The sequence below is a fragment of the Jaculus jaculus genome, chromosome 13, assembly GCF_020740685.1.
Source record: "Jaculus jaculus isolate mJacJac1 chromosome 13, mJacJac1.mat.Y.cur, whole genome shotgun sequence".
Classification (NCBI taxonomy): domain Eukaryota; kingdom Metazoa; phylum Chordata; class Mammalia; order Rodentia; family Dipodidae; genus Jaculus; species Jaculus jaculus.
This window is the reverse complement of record NC_059114.1, coordinates 17,795,875-17,817,994: the sequence shown is the minus strand read 5'-3', so window position 1 is coordinate 17,817,994 and position 22,120 is coordinate 17,795,875. Positions and strand designations below refer to the sequence as shown.

At 47.1% G+C, this 22,120-nt stretch overlaps 1 protein-coding gene across 1 annotated transcript in view; it reads right to left on the bottom strand.

Annotated features, from left to right (window-relative positions):
- Positions 1-22,120, bottom strand: part of Taok3 (TAO kinase 3) — a 245,934-nt gene that overhangs the window by 12,277 nt on the left and 211,537 nt on the right. Inside the window, exons 16-18 of the mRNA XM_045132485.1 lie at positions 19,905-20,033; positions 15,209-15,412; positions 739-978 (exon numbers count right to left, since the gene is read on the bottom strand). Of these exons, the coding sequence (XP_044988420.1) occupies positions 739-978; positions 15,209-15,412; positions 19,905-20,033 (573 nt within the window). The remainder of the gene's footprint in view (positions 1-738; positions 979-15,208; positions 15,413-19,904; positions 20,034-22,120) is intronic.

Sequence of the window (22,120 nt, the reverse complement as noted above, 5' to 3'; positions counted from 1 at the left end):
CTAAGCCATCCCTCTAGCTATTAACTTTGAATGTGGCTTTGGGGGCCCTTGGGACAGCTGCAAAGGTACAATTTTCTCATTTCCTGGGGCTAGAACCCTGGACTGCTCTTCTGCTCCCACCCCATTTCCTGCATGTGTGGTGTGCGTCTGTGTATATATATGTGCTTGTATGTGGGTGCAGGCAGACGTCAGGGGTCTTCCTCAGTGGCTGTCTGCTTTGTTCTTTGAGACAGGGTCTCTCCCTGAATCTGGAGCTCACTGATTTGGCTAGTCTTGCTAGCCAGCTTCCCCAAGAATCCTCGTCCCTGTCTCCCAAGCCCTGGGATTACAGGCAGGATGCCATGCCTCCCCTGGCATTTATGTGGGTGCTAGGATCTGAACTTGGGTCGTCACATCTGCCTGGCAAGTGTTTCCTCCACTGAGCCGTCTCCCCAGCTCCTGTCCATGCACTTTTCAAGAGGTCAGGTGATAAGACTCAGACACGATGTGCTGGACAAATAGGAAAACTAAGGGATGGTACCGTCTGGTGGTTTCTGAAGCTGTCAGCCAGACTTGTTAAGCAGATGCCCCTGCAGTTTGCATGTGGCGCTTCTCATTCCGTGGGTGTGGGACCCAGAAATGCATGTGTGAGTCTGGCATGTGACTCAGTCGCCAGTGCAGACCCCACGGGTGTGGCCCGGGTCTGTCCCGCCGCGCGCGCGTGCGCGCACACCCCAGAACGAGCGTCCTCCCTCTTACCTTTAAGTTTTTTGGCTGCTGCCGAAGCTCCATGACGTGCTTCCTGTGTAGTTCCCTTTCCCGCCTCTTATTGTACTCCAGCTGGTTTTCCAGTTCAGTCTGGTGCTGTAAACGGATCAGATCCATGCGTAGCTTCTGTAGCGTGTGCAGCTGCCTGTATTCCAGCTCCCGGGTGGACTCGTCGTGCCGGATCAGCATGGCGTGCTCCATCTCCTTCTGGGTCCTCTTTTTATTGAGTTCCTGCGTCCGGGAGCACAAGATGAATGGAGAGAGGTGAGTGGGGGGAAATGGAAGGGGCGTGCCACTCAGCGAGTGGTTGGCACTGCCCCTTGGCTCTTAATGGAACCCGTTAGTGTTTGCAGTATGACTTCATGAGACTACGCGAGCAACCCCCAGAGCTTTGGGTTTGGCACCGGATTCACCACTAACAAGAGAGGCAAACTCAGTGTGGTCACTGTCTGGCCAATGAGCTTCATTCCACCTGGCCCCTCTTACCTTGCAGAGCTGCTGTGGGTCTTGGGGTGATAGGCTGAGCTTAAGGGTAAATAGCTGTGCCAGGGGCTCTCCACTCTGGCTGGCTGTCAGAGCCTTGTGAGGTAACTGTCCGAATATCCTGATACTGAAATCCCACGTCCCAACTTCGGTCATTACTGGGGCCCTGATGTCAAGGTTTTAAAGAGTTCTCTAGGTGGTTCTGCTATGTGACTATGAAACTTAAACTCAAATTGATAATGTCTGCAATGTTCCTAGCTTTCTGGGAAATACTTGTTTTTTGGTGCCTAGCACAATCAGGCCATTATTATTATTGTTTATTTTTTGGTCTTTCAAGGTAGGGTTTTGCTCTAGGCTAGGCTGACCTGGAATTCACTCTGTAGTCTCAGGCTGTCCTTGAACTCACATCAATCCTCCTACCTCTACCTCCCAAGTACTAGGATTAAAGGTGTGTGCTGAGTGGGGTGTGGTGGCACATGCCTTTAATCCCAGCACTTGGGAGGCAGAGGGATAGGAGGATCACTGAGTTCAAGGCCACCCTGACTCTACAGAGTGAATTCCAGGTCAGCCTGAGCTAGGATGAGACCCTACCTTGAAAAACCAAAAAAATAAAAAATAATAAATAAATAAAATAAATAAAAAAGTGTGGAAGAGAAAGGAAGGGAGGAGGGTACTTAATAGGTTGGTATTGTATATATGTAAGTACAGTGATTGAGATGGGGAGGTAATATGATGAAGAATGGAATTTCAAAGGGGAAAGTGCTGGGGGGGGTGAGGTATTACCATGGGACATTTTTTATAATGATGGAAGATGTTAATAAAAATTGTGAAAATAAAAAAATAAAAAAATAAAATAAAATAAATAAAATCAAAAACATTAAAAAAAAGTTTAAAAAAAGTGTGTGCTACCATGCCCAGCCAATCATAATAATAATTATTTTTTGAAATAGATAATTTATTTATTTAGTTTTTTGAGGTAGGGTTTCACTCCAGTCCAGGCTCTAGGCTGACTTGGAATTCACTATGTAGTCTTAGGGTGGCCTTGAACTCACAGCGATCCTCCTACCTCTGCTTCCTGAGTGCTGGGATTAAAGATGTGTGCCACCACACATGGCTTATCTTTTTTAAATTTCATTTTATTTTTACTTATTTATTTGAGAGAGAGAAAAACACAGGCAGAGAGAGAGAGACAGAGACCAAGAATGGATACACCAGGGCTTTCACCTACTGCAAACAGACTCCAGATGTATGCATCACCTTGTGCATCTGGTTTACATGGGTCCTGAGGAATTGAACTAAGGCCCTTTGGCTTTGCAGGCAAGTGTCTTAACTGCTAAGCCATCTCTCCAGCCCCCAATTATCTGGTTTTTATAAGTTATTTATCTTTTTATTTTATTTATTTATTTGAGAGCGACAGACAGAGAGAAAGAGGCAGAGAGAGAGAGAGGGAGAGAGAGAGAATGGGTGCACCAGGGCCTCCAGCCACTGCAAATGAACTCCAGATGTGTGCATCCCCTTGTGCATCTGGCTAACGTGGGTCCTGGGGAATCGAGCCTTGAACTGGGGTCCTTAGGCTTCATAGCCAAACGCTTAATCGCTAAGCCATCTCCAACCCAAGTTACTTATTTGTTTATCTATTTAACAAGAGAGAGAATGAGCATGCCAGAGCCTTTAGCCACTGTAGATAAATTCCAGAAATGTGTGCTCCCTTGTGCGCATGTGAGATGTAGCGCACTTGTGTGTCACTGAGTCTGGCTTTCATGGGATGTGGAGATTTGAACAGGAGTTCTTAGGCTTTGCAGGCAAGTGCCTTACCTGCTAAGCCATCTCTCCAGTCCTATCTGTTTTTTGTTTTTTGAGGTAGGGTCTCACTCTAGCTCAGGTTGACCTGGAATTCACTGTGTAATCTCAGGGTGGCCTTGAACTCACAGCGATCCTCCTACCTCTGCTTCCTGAGTGCTGGGATTAAAGGCATGTGCCACCATGCCCATCCTATCTGGTTTTTAAAGGCATAGTTTAGGGCATGTTGGGGGGACAGCAGCGATTTCTCTCCTCTTGTTTTTTCACTAGTCTGCCTGCTCATTTCTAGCTCTAATCTCAGTTCTTTTTCAGCTCTATTCATTCCTGCTGATGCTGTCTTCCTTTCCTCCTTTGTTGGGGAAGCGGGGGGAAAAAAGAGTAGAAAAATAGCAAAGAAGTCGGGCAAAAATTTTCACCCATCAATTTATTTCCTAAACACACTGTACAAAGATCTCAGTCACAAGCTCTAGATACATGTGAATGTCCTAAGCTGTTATTGTGGACATCAGCTTGCAAACACACTGGCAAGGACAAGTAATGGACACTTGTGGAACTGTGTGCTGGGCACACAGCTAGTTCAACCAGAGGAACTTTGGAGTTGAGACTCAGAGCCAGTTATTCACTGCAGTGGATGGAATTGAGGGCACACAGAAACTACAAATAGGGCAGTTATCTCCTGCTCTCTCAGAGAGCGCTGAGCGTTAGAGAAACCAGGCTTCAGGGCAAGAGGAATGAAGAGTGCAGGAGGAAGTGCAGCAAACAGATCCATACTAAAGTCCTCAGCTGGCTCTCAACCCACTGTAAGTCCAGCTGGAGGTCACAGAGTATTCCCATTTCTGCAGCAACTTCCTTTGTTTGAGCTTAAGCTGGCCCAAAGTTCAGTTAGCATGCAAGCCAGTGAATTTTGGGGAATATAGAGCAGCAAGTTTTATGTGCAAATTTAAAAGAAAAGAGACCAAGGTTGGAAAGGGAAGTGCTTTAAGATTTCTGGAAATTCCATGTCAGCCTGGGCCAGAGTGAGATCCTACCTCAAAAATAAAAATAAAAATAAAAATAAAAATACTGGAAAGGAGAGGCCTGTAAACTACAAAAGGGATATAAAGGGACAGGAATGGGAAGGAGAGTGGGGGGACTTAATAGGATGGTATTGAATATATTAAGTAGAAGAGCAGATTAATGGGGGGTGACAAGGCCTAAGTGAGGTCAGGGGAAGAGGTTGAATAAAGGAAAGGTGGAGGGAAGGCTAATCAAAATCTAAGAGGATATAAATAAGTCATATAGGAGCCTACTTTGTTGGACAATGGAACACTCAGAAGTTATAGATTGTTACTAGAAAATTTTCAGTGCCAGGGATGGGATACCTTCCAGTGAATGGTTGGCCAGGGAGGTCACTGATGCCCCCAAAACATTACAGGCCATTGTTGAGGCCCAGGAATAGATGGTAAGACCCTACTGCTGAAGACTCCATATACTTGGGCTGCAAGGTCACTGAGAAATCCTGCTGGAGCTGAGCTGAAAACCTCCATGTAGATCAGCTGAAAAAGAAAGCTGGAAAAAGATATACTGCATGCAGTTCAATTGGAGAGAGAGAAATCACCAGTGAAGATATTCAACAGTGGACACTGCAAGCCTTAAATTTGGTCAGCCAGGCCAAATGAGCCAACAGGTGCAATAGTGGCATGTCTGTTATGGGGGAAAACAACTGCTCTCTAATTTGACTGGAGACCTACTCTATGGGAGGGAATACAGCTCTGATACTGAAAACCTACAACAGGGGTGGTCATGAGCCATATGGGTATAATGTCTGCTGGTGTCTGGCTTAATGTATATAGTATGATCACCAAACTGCCCAGTAAGTACTTCTCTTAATGTTCATACCCATATATTAATGCTACTCTCACTTTTTGTAGAGAACCTTCTCTTTTCAGATGGCAGTGACCTTGGGATGACTCAGAAGGCATCATGGTACTGGGAAGAAGTGACAGAGGAGTTCTAAGCACTGAAACATTGCTATCACATCTCCCAAGGCTCAGAGTCCATTGTGGAAGAGGTGGCAGAAAGAATGGAAGAGCCAAAGAAAGGGTAGGACTTCCTTCCTTCCTTACAATGTGCTCCTCCAGACACAAACTGGCCTGGAAATCCATGACCTCACAGCGCCTGATACTACCTACACACAACCATCATAATAGGAGATAAAAGATCATGACATCAAAATAAAAGAGAGACTGATTGAGGGGGGAGGGGATATGATGTAGAGTGGAGTTTCAAAGGGGAAAGTGGGGGGAGGAAGGGAATTACCATGAGTTATTGTCTACAATTATGGAAGTTGTCAAAAAATAATTTAAATAAACTAAAAAAATCTAAAAAAAATTTCTGGAAAGGCTAGTGTAATTACTCGTGAAAAGGTCAAGGAAAGCTTTGAAGTGGGGTTTACACTGGAGCAATGGAATACCTCCCCTCTCTCCTGGTATCTGAGATGGGAGAGGAAAATGCAAGCCACGTGTTTATAGAGAGCTCAGTAACAGGAGCATGTTGATGTGGTTGAAAATGCCTTCTATACGTGAGCTCTCTAGCCATTAGAAGGAAGTCTGGGGGAATTGAACCTTGGTCCTTTGGCTTTGCAGGCAAGTGCCTTAACTACTAAGCCATCTCTCTAGCTCAAGAAGGAAGTCCTTTAATCAGCTTCTAGTACCAGAGTACAGCCATAAATCATTCTTTTTTTTTTTTTCTTTTTCAATTCAACGAGAACTGTTGAGCATGTGCCAAGTGCTGGGAAGTGCTGTCAGGACAAGGGAGCAAGCAGGCACAAGGCCAAGGGACCGGGCTGCCTAGTGCAGGGCGTCTAGACTGAAAACAGTTTGTATCCTGCCCCCCACGCCCCCGCCATTTCTGTGCTTCTCCTTTGCTTGTCTTATTCCCCCTCTCCACTTGCACCAGCAAGTCTTCTTGTCAAGATCAGCAAGGGTCCCCTAGGTGGCGCCACGGGGATGGGGGTGACCCTTCCACAGAGAAGGCTGCTCCAGACCAAGGACCAAGACAGAGACAAAGCAAGGCCTTCGTGTGGGCAAAGGCCCTGTTCCATGCTCATTGTGCCATTTTAACCTTGGAGGTCCAGGAGTCCCAATGCTGGGCACTGGCACACCCACGCTTGCCTAACTTGAGAAGTCCGAATTAAGTTCAAGTTGCTCAGAGCCTGCAAATAAAAGACAGCACTTTTTGTGGAAATCCTGGGCTCTTCATGTTTCATGGACCCTGAAGGATGTCTATGTCCGGATCATTAGGGTTGCAGGTACCTTACACCAAGACACCTGGCCAATGAACTCAAGTTTGGCCGTCAACAGAGAAGCACTCAGGCGTGAGAAAGCTGGTTTAGCCCGTTGACTGGCTGCCCCTGGCTTTGGTAAGTCTCCTAAGGCAACGTATCCCACCGTGCCCTGCCATGTTTGTGGGTCTGAAACGGTAAGAAAATGCTTCAGGATAGGTCAGCGTATCTCAGTGTATCCCCGCTTGTCTGAATTAAAAAACGAGTATCTGGCATAATCCTAAATCTAGGTTTTGCTTGTTTGTTTTGAGGTGGGCTCGCTCTAGCCCAGACTGACCTAGCTTAAGCTGAACATGGTAGTGCACACCTTGAATCCCAGCACTTGGGAGGCAGAGGTAGAAGGATCGCTGTGAGTTCAAGGCCAGCCTGAGACTACAGAGTGAATTCCAAGTCAGCCAAGGCTAGACCAAGACTCTACCTCGGTGTGTGTGTGGGGGAAACTAGACTTAGGAAGCTGGACACAGTGACTCCTCTAATCTCAGCATGTGAGAGAAGCTAAAGTGAGAGGATCTCCATGAGCTCAAGGCCCGTGTAGACTAAACAGTGAATGCTACCCTAATGATTCTGCCTCTAGCCACTAAACGAACTCCAGACGCATGGGCCACTTGTGCCTCCAGCTTTACATGGACTACTGCAAACAAACTCCAGATGCGTGTGCCACCACGGACCATGTGCATCTGGCTTTACGTAGGTACTGGAGAATTGAACCTAGGGTCTTAGGCACACCTGGCTTTTTACATTTGCTGGGGATTGAATTTGGGTCCTTGGGCTTGCATGGTTCTGAGCCATCTCCCAACCCTTTTTCCAGAGGTTTTCGCACGTAGCTGTGAGGCACTTGAGAAACCATGGACTAAGGTAATATACAACTTCCATGAGGCAGACCTGAGGTTAAAACCCAGGTTTTACACTGTCAGAATTTATCATGAAAAGATGTCACAGTTATATATAGCTTATATTTTCTTCTTCTATGACACAATACTCTAACCAGTGGTCACTTTATGGACACCATGTACATTAGAGTCAGGAGCACCTCTACATTGTCCAAACTCCATAATCTGCACGCACCAGAGTCCCAGTGCGCTCAAGGTCCATGTATGAAGTTTGAATTGTGAGCCTGGTGTGGCGGCACACGATGCAGTCCTAGCGCCTGGGCGGCTGAGGCAGGAGGATGGTGAGCTTGGGCAAGTGCTGGGGAGAGGCGTGCAGCCACAACCCATGCTGTGGCAGCTCTCTGGGCCAAGTATGAGCTCAGGGTTGTAACGCGTGGACTTTGCACACAAGATGTCCCAGGACACTGCCATCGTCTACCTGTTGGCTGTGGAGGGTTTCTTAGACGCCTTCTCTGTGTCCAAACCGCTCTGAGGTCCTGGGAAGTGGTCGTGATTTAAGGGCAGCCAGTTCTACTTGGGCCAAAACCTTCTCCTCATCACCACCGAGGCTGAATACAGACTAGAATTCAATCTTTTTTTTTTAATGGTGCTCCAGATAGAACCTGGAGCCCCTCAGTCATACTAGGCAAGTACTCTACCTCCGATCTATACCTCTAGCCCTACATTAAAAAATATATTTATTTTGGGCTGGAGAGGTGGCTTAGTGGTTAAGGCGTTTGCCTGCAAAGCTCAAGGATCCCAGTTCGATTCTCCAGGACCCATGTAAGCCAGATGCACAAGGGGGTGCACACGTCTGGAGTTCATTTGCAGCAGCTGGAGGCCCTGGCACACCCATTCTCTCTCTCTCTGCCTCTTTCACTTTCAAATAGATAATTAAATAAAATATATTAAAAAATAAATTTGCCAGGTGTAGTGGCACACGCCTTTAATCCCAGCACTTGGGAGACAGAGGTAGGAGGATTGCTGTGAGTTCAAGGCCACCCTGTGACTACACAGTGAATTTCAGGTCAGCCTGGGCCACAATGAGACCCTACCTCAAAATAAATAAATAAATAAATAAATAAACTTATTTTATTTATTTATTTTTATCTGAGAGGGGGGCTCAGATAGAGAGGCAGATAGATATAGAGAAAGAGAGAGAGAGCGGATGGGCACGTCAGGGCCCCTAGCCACTGCAAACTCCAAATGCTGGTACCATCTTGTGCATCTGGCTTTATGTGGGTATTGGAGAATGGAAGCTCGGTCCTTTGGCTTTGCAAGCAAGTGCCTTAACTGCTAAGAATCTCTCCAGCCCCTACAATTTTATTTTGAGACAGGGTCTTGGTAAGTTGCCCAGGCTTGTCTCCAGCTCGCCTCCAGTCTCAGCCTCCCAAGTGCTGGCATTGCAGGCCAGGCTTAGAATTCACAAGTCACAATGGTGATGTGGGTGGGCTGAGACAGTTAATGCCTTAGTGGTTCTAGTTTTTTTGTTTCAACAACTGGCAAGAGAGGGTGGGCCTGGGGGTGAAGCTCGGCCAGACCAAGGCGATCCTTCACGCACTTTCGTTGACTATAGATTTGTGACAGTTCAGGCAGAAATATAGGAAGCCACACTTTAAGGGTGGGATGCAAATCTTTGCAGAGGGTGATTTGATCATATCTTGTTAAAACAAACTTTTTTTTTTTTAATTTAGTTTTTGAGTTTTTGAGGTAGAGTTTCACTCTAGCTCATGCTGACCTGGAATTCCTTATGTAGTCTCAGGCTGGTCTCAAACTCACCTCAAAACTCACCTCAGCCTCCTGAGTGCTGGGATTAAAGGAGTGTGTCACCATGCTCAGCTTGCTGTGTGTGTGGTATGCATGTGCATGTGTGCGCACGTGTGTGGATGTGCATGGAGGTTAGAGGTTAACACTGGGTGTCTTCTTTGATTGCTCTCCACCATATTTACAGAGGCAGTGTGTCTTTCACTGGGATCCAGAGCTCACTGATTCAACTTGTAAGTAGCCAGCTTGACCCCGGGATCCTGTCTGTGCCTCCTGAGTATTTATTTACAAGCAGAAAGACAGAGAGAGAGAGAGAGAGAGAGAGAGAGAGAGAGAGAGAGAGAGAGAAGGAGGGAGGGAGGGAGGGAGAATGGGCACAACAAGGCCTCTTGCCACTGCAAATGAACTCCAGATGCCTGTGGCCCTGTCTGTAGCTGGCTTTAGATGGGTACTGGGGAAACTGACCCTGGAGCATTAGGCTTTGCTAGCAAGAGACGTTAACCACTAAGCCATCTCTCCAGCCCTCTTATTACTTTTGTAAATAGAAAAACAAGAACAAGCTGGGTGTGATGCACGCCTTTAATCCCAGCACTCAGGAGGCAGAGGTAGGAGAATCACTGGGAGTTCGAGGCCACTCTGAGACTACATAGTAAATTCCAGGTCAGCCCGGGCTAGAGTGAGACTCTACCTCAAAAAATAGTAATAAAAACACAGAACATTTTCATGAAAATGGCTCTGGAATAAGACTAATCAAAGGAAGTATGGACTCAAGGAAAATGTGCTCACCATCCTCAGCTCGGTTGGTTAAAGCCTGGTGCGTGTGAAATGTATATATTATACAGACAGACACACACACACGTAGTTATTTTGGGACAGTAGTTCTTTTCCATAGCTTCCATTGATGCTAATTGTCTTCTTAGCCGCAAACCTGCCCCAGTGGCTAAGAATGGTAACTGTCAAATGAAAGTAAATCCAAATGCCTTATTTCCAACTGGCTGCTGGATGTTTTCATTTTTGGATACTGAAAATTTCAGCATGTCATGTCTGAGTGAATCAAACTTTCTCGAAGCTTCTGTTACCCACACCTACACTTCTCTTGGCCCAGAAAGAAGTTTGGAGTCTACCCCTATCTTCTCTTCTCTCTCTCTCTCATTCCATTGCACACCAAATTCAGGTCGCTCTGTGCTTTAGGTTGGGATTACAACCCAGCCATCTTCTCACACCTCTCACTGTCATGCTGCCCACCCTGACTTCCTTCACTCATCTCTTCCCTTCCAGACTTTTCTCTCTACTAGTATTTCTGCTCTTTTTCCTTCTAGTCTTTTCTAACTAGTATTTCTGATCTCTCCTTCTAATCATTTCTCTGTAATTATTTCTGATCTCTTTCCTTCTAGACTTTTCTTACTAATATTTCTTTTCTTGAATGTTACTTCTTTTTTTTTAATGAGAGAAAGAATCGGTGCACCAAGGCCTCCGGCCACTGCACTCGAACTCCAGACACATGCGCCACCTTGTGCACATGCGCAACCTTGCACTTGCTTCACCTTGTGCATCTGGCTTATGTGGGATCTGGGGATTCCAACATGGATCCTTAGGCTTTGCAGGCAAGTGGTTACACTAAGCCATCTCTCCAGCCGTTACTTCTATTATTTTTATTTATTTGAGAGAGAGAGAGAGAGAGAGAGAGAGAGAGAGAGAGAGATAAGAGAGATTGGGCATGCCAGGGTCTCTAGCCACTGCAAACGAACTCCAGATATATGCGCCACCTTGTGCATCTGGTTTATGTAGGTCCTAGGGAATCAGACCTGGGTTCTTAGCCTTCGCAGGCAAGCACGTTAATTGCTAAGCCATCTCTCTAGCCCTCTAATTAGTATTTCTGATTTCTTTACTTCTAGTCTTTTCTCTCCAATTGGTATTTATGATCTCTTCTAGTCTTTCTAGTATTTCTTTCTTTTTAAATTTTTACTTGTTGATGGGGAGGTAATATGATGGAGAATGGAATTACTTGTGTGTGTGTGTGTGTGTGTGTGTGTGTGTGAGAGAGAGAGAGAGAGAAAGAGAGAGAGAGCGAGCGCACATGCTAGGGCCTCTAGCTGCTGCAAATGAACTCCAGATGCATGTCGCACCTTGTACATCTGGCTTATGTGGGTCCTGGGGAATTGAACCTTGATTCTTCGGCTTGGCAGGCAAGTGCCTTAACTGCTAAGCCATCTCTCCAGGCCCCAACTAGTATTTCTGATTTCTTTACTCCTAGTATTTTCTAAGTCGTTTTTCTCAAACATTTGTTTTTGTCATGGCCCCACAAGGAACCTTTTTTGTTTTCCTCCCATTTATGCATTCTTATCTCCAAAATGTTAATATCACAGATGTACCGTGGCCCTCAGGCACCCCCAAGCCATCACAGAAGCTAAGGTACCCTGCTCTCCTATTGACCAAGAACCTATTTTCGTCCCCTGGGGCCAATATGGTCCCCACTGAGGATGCTTGCTCTAATCAGCCCAGGCATCCGGCCAAGCTGGGCTCATTTTTCTACAGTGTAATGTCAGTCAAACCACTGCCCTGCTAACTGTCCAGCAGTTTCTCCTCCTTCCCAAGGAGACACCACACAGGAGGAGACATCACACAGGAGGAGACATCACACAGGAGGAGACGCCACACAGGAGGAGACATCACACACGAGGAGACATCACACAGGAGGAGACACCACACAGGAGGAGACACCACACAGGAGACATCACACAGGAGGAGACACCACACAGGAGGAGACACCACACAGGAGGAGACACCACACAGGAGGAGACACCACACAGGAGGAGACACCACACAGGAGGAGACACCACACAGGAGGAGACACCACACAGGAGGAGACACCACACAGGAGGAGACACCACACAGGAGGAGACATCACACAGGAGGAGACACCACACAGGAGGAGACACCACACAGGAGGAGATACCACACAGGAGGAGACACCACACAGGAGACATCACACAGGAGGAGACACCACACAGGAGGAGACACCACACAGGAGGAGACACCACACAGGAGGAGACATCACACAGGAGGGGACACCACACAGGAGGAGACACCACACAGGAGGAGACATCACACAGGAGGAGACACCACACAGGAGGAGACACCACACAGGAGGAGACATCACACAGGAGGGGACACCACACAGGAGGAGACATCACACAGGAGGAGACACCACACAGGAGGAGACATCACACAGGAGGAGACATCACACAGGAGGAGACACCACACAGGAGGAGACACCACACAGGAGGAGACACCACACAGGAGGAGACATCACACAGGAGGAGACACCACACAGGAGGAGACACCACACAGGAGGAGACACCACACAGGAGGAGACACCACACAGGAGGAGACACCACACAGGAGGAGACATCACACAGGAGGAGATACCACACAGGAGGAGACACCACACAGGAGACATCACACAGGAGGAGACATTACACAGGAGGAGACATCACACAGGAAGAGACATCACACATGAGGAGACATCACACTGGGATGCTGCGTTCCCAGTACTCTGATTCGCTTTCTCTTCCCATTGCACACGTGCTCCAAGCCGTGTGCAGAGGCGCACACCTGTCTGCCCAGCACCTGGCAGACTGAGGCAGGAGGACTGCGAATTCAAGCCATCCAGAGTGAGAACTCATCTCAGAAAGTTCTCCAAATTGCTTATTCCAGCCCACTTTTCCATGAAGGGCACCAGAAGGGCGTGCTTTCCTAGTGCAGGTGAATGCTGGCTGGCTCTTTATGGGATTTCAACATTTTAACAAGTGCGACAGCTCACTGGTGAGGTTCTCATGATCTCCTGACAAACTTGAACTTGTGTATTCAGTTCAGCGAAGACCATCCTGTCCATTCAGCCTCCCAAGGACTTGCTATATAGCCTGGCTGGCCTTGAACTCATGGTAGGATCCTCTCTCCTGAGAGGAAGTCATTTTACCTTTATTTATTTATTTATTTATTTTGGTTTTTCGAGGTAGGGTCTCACTCTAGCTAACCTGGAATTCACTATGTAGTCTCAGGGTGGCCTCGAACTCAACAGTGATTCTCCTACCTCTGCCTCCCGAGTGCTGAGAGTAAGGTGTGTGCCACCACGCCCAGCTCTTTTCTTCGGTTTTTGAGGCAGGGCTTCATTCCAGCTGACCTGGAACTCACTCTGTGGCTCAAGTTGGCCTCAAATTCATGGCAACCCTCTGACCTCAGCCTCCCATGTGCTGGGATTACAGGTGTGAGCTACCATGCTTGGCTCAAAAGTCTTTTTTTTTTTTTTCTATATAGGGTCTCACTCTAGCCCAGGTGGACCTGGAATTCACTCTATAGTCTCAGAGTGGTCTTGAACTCACAGCAATCCTCCTGCCTCTGCCTCCTGAATGCTGGGATTAAAGGCATGTGCCACCATGCTTGGCTCAAAAGCCATGTTTTAAAAATATATTTATTTATTTGAGAGAAAAAGAGGGAGAGAGAGAGCATGGGCACACCAGAGCCTTCAGCCACTACAAAAGAACTCCAGATGCATGAGCCACCTTGGGCATCTGGCTTTTGTGGGTCCTAAGGAATTGAACCTGGGTCCTTTGGCTTTGCAGGCAAGTGCCTTAACCACTAGGCAATCTCCCAGCCCAAAAGTCACTTTTTGACTCTTCCTAAAATTCCCATAGGAAATTGGTGGAGGACTGATGGCAGCTTTGCTCCCGGAATGTCACTCCAGTCTGACTTCCCTGTCCCTGTTACCTCTTCCGGGCTGGAACTAGAGAACACCCCTGCTGCTCTCCCTGCTCCTTGCCGAAGTCTGGGCCTCACAGCCATGTACCGAGTCTTCAAGGCAAAGCCTGACTTCTCCAGGTCCCCGCATCTCTTGAAGCCTTGATGGTCCTACACTGCCTTCAGGCTGTGAGATCTGAAGTCCTTGCCTGAAAAGGCCTCTGCATGCTGCTTCAGGCTTCCCTGGTTCTGGCTCCACTCCACACACCCAGACCTCTGGCTACCACGGACATCTCTTCCAAGCTCTTTCTCAACTCTTTGTGTGTGTGTGTTTAGTAGGTGTGATGTGGTATGTGTGTGGTGTATGCATGCATGTGTGGATGCGGCACTCCGTGAGGGCACAGGAGCCAGAAAAGAACACTGGGTGCCCCGAACCCATCACTAACCCTCTCGTTTCCTTGACGTGGAGCCTCTTCATTGACTCTGGCCCTAAAATTGCCATTCTCGTGCGCCCCAGCAATCCTCTGGTCTCTGCTCCCCACAGGACTGGGGTTACAGGTGTGTGTGGCCCCAGTTGTTCCATGGGCTCCGGGATCTCAGCAGCCTCAGGCTCCAAGAGGTCCTTACTGCCCGGCTTGTGCCCTTGGATTTCTGAGCCAGGTCTCCAGCCCCAAGACCTGACGGTTGTGTGGCTAACCCTGAAGGGCATGCGTGAGGTCATCACTAATCTGTCCGCATGCCAGTCCCTCTCCTAGACTTACGCAGGGCAACAGCTGCTCGGTAGCCCTGGAGTCTGTCACAGTGCCTGGCACAAAAGAGGGACCCTGCAAGCTCCTGGTGACTGCAGAGTCACAAAAATGAAAGTCCCTGGGCCTGAGAGATGGCCAAATGGCTAAATCACTTGCCTGCAAAGCCAAAGGACCCAGATTTGATTCCCCAGTACCCAAGTAAGCCAGATGCACAAGTGGCTAGAAGCCCTGATATGCTCACTCTCTCTCTTTGCCTCTTTCTCTCTCTAAAATAAATAAAATTAAATTCAAGTCTCTGATAAGCAGGCTGAAAGCAATTTTTTTCTTTTCTTTTTTTAGTTTTTTAAAGTAAAGTCTCACTCTATCCCAGGCTGACCTGGAATTCACTATGTAGTCTCAGGGTGGCCTCGAACTCACGGTGATCCTCCTACCTCAGCCTCCCAAGTGCTGGGATTAAAGGCATGCGCCACCATGTCTGGCCTTAAATTTTTTCTGTTATGCTTCTGAGTCTTGTGTGATGTGGCTTTGTAATAGGTGAAATCATCCCTCTAACGGGTGTTCACTATCATCCTTTTCACTTAGAAAAAGTTGGGCTTTACAGTAAATTCATGCTCTGACCTGGCTGTATCCTGCTAGGTGTGGGACACTGTGCTTATGGCTAAGGGCACAGGAATGGACCCATCAGACCGGCTCTTGGCCGTGGAGCCAGTGACCACGGCTGCGAGCGTGACAAATACCTCCCGAATGTTCTGCTGCTCCACCTCGTGCCGCTTGGTCATTATCTTCCGCTTGAAGCAACGACAGTTTTTGTCGTAGTACAGTCTCTGCTGAGTGAGAAGGTGAGCTTCCTCTTCGGCCTGCGTGTGCTGCAAGTTTTCCTTATGCTTGGATATCCGCTCCTGCTTCTCCTTCTTGGGTGTGCTATGGTCCTCACTCATTTCCTTAAAGATAAAAACAACCACAAGACCCAACCTGGGTTTATCAAACCGTGTATCAAACCGACGCAGGCCAAATTATGTGAGAGGCAAGTGCACACATCAGCCGACCAAGTCTTGGTGACAGCCGCTGCCTTGAGACCCACCCCACTGCTGGCTGTTACGAGGTTGGCTGCTGGGCGTTCCCTCTCTCTGGCTTCTCTCTCTCTCTGTGTCTCAGAAATCATCTGTCCGGCCATAAACCAACATACACTCACTAACCCCCCACCATGTGAACAGCCCCGTACAAGGATGCAGTGGTGAGTGGGAGACTATGGCGCCTTCCATTGAGGGCTGCGTGGTCTAGAATAAAAGACCAATCCAAGAAGCAATGAAATGAATGATGCGTGGCCCTGGAAACCACTGTGGTGGAAGTATGTGGCCCTAACAGGATGTATTAATGGAAAGTATTTGACCTCTGTAATAAACAAGATGAAACTTGAAAGACTGGTAGAAGTTAAACAATGGAAAAGAGGAGGGGAGAATATTCTAGGTAGAGGGAATAGCATGTGTAAAACCCTTAGTCTTGGAGACAGAATGTGGTCAAGAGCTGGAAAAGTCAAAGGTGGCCAGTGAGATATGAGGCTGGCTAGTCACACTGAAACCTTTCAGGGAAAAATCATTGATTTCTTTCTCTCTCTCTCTCTCTCTCTCTCTCTCTCTCTCTCTCTCTTTTTTTTTTTGGTTTTTTGAGGTAGGGTCTCGCTCTAGCCCAGGCTGACCTGGAATTCACTATGTAGTCTCAGGGTGGACTTGAACTTGTGGACTTGTGGTGATCCTCCTACCTCTGCCTCCTGAGTGCTGGGATTAGAGGCGTGTGCCACCATACCTGGCTCAGATCACTGATTTTTGTTTCTTTCACTGCTGGGGACTGAATCCAGGGACTTGGACATGCCAGGCAAGTGCTCCACTCCCGAGCTACATGCCTAGTCCACCTCTGATCTTTAGCATAGGAAAATGGATTCCTTTTTGGTTTTTTGAAGTAGGTTCTCACTCTAACCCAGGCTGACCTGGAATTCACTATGTAACCCCAAACTGGCCATGAACTCACTGCAATCCTCCTATCTCTGCCTCCCAAGTTCTGGGATTAAGACATGTGCCAACAAAGCCTGGCAGGAAAATGGATTTTATATCTGTAGGAGTGTCATAATGAGATCTGATGGAAAGAAGATTCTGGCTGCCACATGGGGGACAGAGTGAGGGAGGCAAGAGCAGGCTTTGGAGGAAGTTGGATGTCTACTGCAAGGGTCCAAATGAGAGAGATAAGTGTAGGTTGGACAAAGGAGCTGAGAGGAATAGATGGACTCCAAAGATAGGACGTGACTGTGCAAATGCATTTCAGAAAAAAAAAAAAAAAACATTTGGAAATAGAGTGAAGAGAAACACATGCAAAATGTTTTCTGTTCTTCCAGACTGTGTGGACAAAGGGCAGGAAGCAGTAACTGCGAACATTTAGGCTGTTCACCTATGGGAACGGTAAGACTGCTTCTGGAGAAAATGCAGTGTACAGTCTTGTCTTTCTTCATACAGACTGGCTTGACCTATATTGCTCTAGCTACTCACGTAGTTGAAGCTTCCCAATTGCCAGCAATTGTTTTATTTCATGTTTTTAAATATTTTTATTTATTTATTTGCAAGAAGAGAGAAAGACAGAGAGGGAGAGAGAGAGAAAGAGCATGCCAGGGCCTCTAGCCACTGCAAATGAACTCCAGTCACATGTACCACCTTGTGGATCTGGCTTCACGTGGGTCCTGGGGAATTGAACCCTGGTCACTAGGCTTTACAGGCAAGCACCTTAACCTGAGTAATCTCTCCAGTCCCTTCTTACTTTTTTTTTTTTTTTTTTAAAATTTTGGGTTTTACGAGATAGGGTCTCGCTGTAGGTCAGGCTGACCTGGAATTCACTATGGAGTCTCAGGGTGGCCTCGAACTCACTATGCCTGGTGATTAATTCATGCTCTACCATGTGGATAGCACAGTACTCAGATTATGTTTGCATTTGCCCTTAGACCTTGTTAGTTAATTTTGCCTAATCAAGCCCACTGAGGTCGTAAGTGAAATGTTAGAATGACTATGAAAAAGAACAGTTTCAGCCGGGTGGGGTGGCGCATGCCTTTAATCCCAGCACTCAAGAGGCAGAGGTAGGAGGATCACCGTGAGTTCAAGGCCACCCTGAGACTACATAGTGAATTCTAGGTCAGCCTGAGCTAGAGTGAGACCCTACCTCGAACCCCCCTCCAAAAAAAAAGGAACATCACAGAATTCTTATTGAGAAATCAAAGCAATCTCCATGATCCAGAAATATCCTGTTATAATAATTTTTAAAATAATTTTACTTATTTACTTGCAAGCAGATATATATATATAGATAGGATAGACAGAATGGGTGCAACAGGGCCTCTAGCCACTGCAAACAGACTACAGACGTACCACTCTGTGCATCTGGTTTTATGTGGGTACTGGGGAACTGAACTCCAGTTGCCAGCTTTTGTAGGCAAGTGCCTTAATCGCTGAACCATTTCTCCAGCCCTCTTATAATAATTTGACTCAAGCCAGTCACTAGAGGCCCAAAATGGAGAAAATACGAACCTGCTTCACTGGAGTACTTCCCTCTAGTCTCTAGTTTTCTAGGCTTAATAGAGCCAAAGACTTCCCATTCAGCCAGTGTGGATCAAATGCACTTTTCGGTCAAGCCCAACCATATCAGTAGCTTAGCTGGGTGAGGGTGAAGATTGGGAAGCTTGCCCCCAACCCACCTGCTTCCATCTCCTCAGGAAAGAAGAACTGCTGAGGAGCCTCACTACGGCCTGTATTGTGAACCTACGCATCACAGTGCAGGCTCCCATGCTTGATTTCAGCTACGGAAGCAATGCCCCACACTGAACCTTATTAAACCTTAATACACCTAGCAAGCATACATATAAGACACCCTGAATTTGGTCAGATGGAAAGGCTACAGAGCTGCAGAAACTCCACTGGTTCATAGTGCAAGGAGGAGAACTGAGGGGATTTGAGCTTTCAGATAAGCTGCAGCTCCTGGGGGCAGGGGGCTCAGTGCATTTGTGGTCCTCAACCAGTCACCTGAGAATCATATTCACCCATACTGTACATGCTTACGTGGAAGGTAGACACGGTCTCTGTTTGTATGATGCGTACCAGCTAATAGTGTAAGTAGCTCAAAAAAAAAAAAAAATCACTAAAAAGGGCTGCAGAGATGGCTCAGCAGCTAAGGCTCTTGTCTGTGAAGCCTAAGGACTCAGGTTTGATTCTCCAGTACCCCTGGAAAGCTGGATGTACAAAGTGGCGCATGTATCTGGAGTTCATCTGCAGTGGGTGGAGGTCCTGGCCTGCCCATTCTCTGTCTCTCTTCTATCTCTCCTTGCTTGAAAATAAATAAATTTAAAAAACTTTTTTTTTTTTGTTTTTTCCAGAGGTAGGGTCTCACTCTAGCCCAGGCTGAACCAGAATTCACTATGGAGTCTCAGTGTGGCCTCGAACTCACGTTGATCCTCTGCCTCCCGAGAGCTGGGATTAAAGGCGTGCACCACCACGCCCGGCTCCGAAACATTTTTTTAAAGTGCCAAAAAATTTTAAAACTTCTAGGATTAATGAAAGCAGTGACACCTGTCTTGATGGAGGCAGTTAATAGGGAAGGAGTGGTTGAGTTAGAATCCCAACAGTCAATGCTGAATGATACAAGGAAGAGGAATTAGCTGAGCAAAACTGTGTTAGGAATGAAGAAACAGTGTTTGCAAAGACCTTGGGAAGGGGGGACTGTGACGTGTTGGAGGAAATGAACAGGACCAACGTGGCTGGAATAGCAACAGTGGTTCAAAGGTGCGGGGAGGCACTGGTGTGCGAGGCAGGCTGGCTGCACGTAGAGACCGTTAGGATTTTTTCTTTGTTTTCGAGGTACAATCTCACTCTAGCCCAGGCTGACCTGGAATTCACTATGTAGAACCAGGCTGGCCTCGAACTCACGGCGATCCTCCTACCTCTGCCTCCCGAGTGCTGGGATTAAAGGCGTGCGCCACCACGCCCGGCACCTTCAGGATGATGATCTATTGTAAGAGCAGAGGGAAGCCGGTGGATTTTCAAACAGTGATGGGAAGACTGATGACCTGAACTGGCCACTCTGGCTGATGTGTGGAAAACAGGTAGAAGTAGGGAAGAATGGTGGAGGTTTGCATCAACACTTGACACATGACTCCTGGAGCAAGCATCAGTGTCCCTGGGAACTTGTTAGAAATGTACATTTTTTCAAATTCTACTCCAGGCCAGAGGAATGAGAAAACGAAGGCATGGATTAGTGCTTTGCTGCAATAAGCATTTCAGGTGACCCTTAGGTACCAGCCCGAGATCTGCTGGATTTGAACACGCATCACAGCAGGGTAAGTCACTGAGAAGTCTCAGTCGGGCTACCGGCCACGGGGTGGCTTGCGAACCCTGCTGTCCTTACCTCTTTTATTTTTTCCTTACAAATCTTATACTGCTTCTTCTGACTGTCTAAGAAAGTTGTCAAGTCCTTCTTCTGCTGGGCCAAGATCTGTTGCTGGAACTTCTTCTCATCCGCTGCAGCTGCCTTCGCCTGACAGAACGAGAGAAAACAGGGTGAGCCCGCACCTCCCACAGGACGTGGCTGTCTGCAGTCCCATGGTCCCTAAGCACTGAAAAATGGCGCTGTTTGCACAAATAATAAACGACAAAATGCAGTCATGTCTGCTTTGGCCCTCTTATATCTTTTCTCATGTGTGTGTGGTATCTGCACATGTATGTGCGTGCATGGGTGCATGTGCATGCCATCCACCTTTTTTTAATGTAGAATTTTTATTTATTTATATATTTATTTATTTGAGAGCAACAGACAGAGAGAAAGAGGTAGAGAGAGGAGAATGGGCGCGCCAGGGCCTGCAGCCACTGCAAACGAACTTCAGACGCACGCGGTCCCTTGTGCATCTGGCTAACGTGGGTCCTTAGTCTTCACAGGCAAGCGCTTAATGGCTAAACCATCTCTCCAGCCCTTAATGTAGAATTTTTTTATTGATAACATCTATACTTACAGACAATAAACCATGATAATACCCTCCCCTCCCCCCACTTTCCCCTTCACAACTCCATTCTCCATCATAGCTCCTCCCTCTCTCCGTTAGTCTCTCCTTCATTTTGATGTCATTGGTTTTTTTTTTTTTTTCCTACTATTATGAGGGTCTTGTGAAGGTAGTGCTGGGCACTGTGAGGTCGACATCCGCCTTTTCTTCTTTTTCTTCAAGGTATGGTCTCACTCTAGCCCAGGCTGACCTGGAATTCACTACATAGTCTCAGAGTGGCCTCAAACTCGCAGCGATCCTCCTGAGTCTGCCTCCTGGGTACTGGGATTTAAGCTGTGTGCCACCACACCTGGCTTCATCTACCTCTTGACAGACAAGGACTGCTACTGGCTTGGAACTCACCAGTAAGGCTAACCTGTGAGCTCCAGAGCTTGCCTTTCTCTGCCTCTCCAGTGCTGCAATAATAATAATAATAATAATAATAATAATAATAATAATAACAACTTGTGCCACCGTACCACATAATTTATTTGGGTTCTAAAGATCAAAATGAGGTCCTCAAGGTTACATGTCAAGCACTTTACCAAATGAGCTATCTTTCCAGTCCTACCCTCTTGTATTTAAAAACAATTATTGCCGGGCGTGGTGGTGCACGCCTTTAATCCCAGCACTTGGGAGGCAGAGGTAGGAGGATCGCTGTGAGTTTGAGGCCATCCTGAGACTACACAGTGACTTCCAGGTCAGCCTGGACTAAAGTGAGACCCTACCTTTAAAAATCACAAAGAAAACACCCCAAATATTAGTATTGGAAAAATATATTCAGGGCTAGGGAAGATGGCTTAGTGGTTAAAGGCGCTTCTTTGCAAAGCCAGCCAGCCTGGGCTCAAGTCCCTAGTACTTGCCTAAAGCCAGGTGCACAAAGTGACACATGTGTTGAGTTCATTTGCAGCAGCAAGAGGCCCTGGCACACTGATTCTCTTTTTGTCTCTCTCCTTTCCTCTCTCTCCCTCTCCGTCTCCTTGCAAATGAATAAATGAAATTATTTTAGGGCTGGAGAGATGGCTTTGCAGTTCAGGCAATTACCTTGAAAGCCAAAGAACCCAGGTTCAATTCCCTAGGACCCGAGTAAAGCCAGATGCACAAGGTGGCGCATGTGTCGGGAGTTCATTTGCAGCAGCTGGAGCCCATGATGCACCCCTTCTCTTTTTCTCTCTCTGCCTCTTTCTCTCCCTCCCTCCCTCTCTCTTAAATAATAAACAAATGAATGAATGAATGAATAAATAAATAAATAAATAGGGTTGGAGAGATGGCTTATCAATTAAGGCAATTGCCTGCAAAACCAAATGACCCAGGTTTGATTCCCCAGGACCCACATAAGCCAGATGCACAAGGTGGCACATGCATATAGAGTTCATTTGCAGTGGCTTGGAGGCCCTGGCACGCCCATTCTCTCTCTCTCTCTCTGCCTATTCTCTCTCCCTCTCTCTTTCTTTCTTTCTTTTTTTTTTTTCAAGGTAGGGTCTCACTCAAGCCCAGGATGACCTGGGATTCACTATGGAGTCTCAGGGTAGCCTCAAACTCATGTGATCCTCCTACCTCTGTCTCCCGAGTGAAAGAAGCTCCCTCT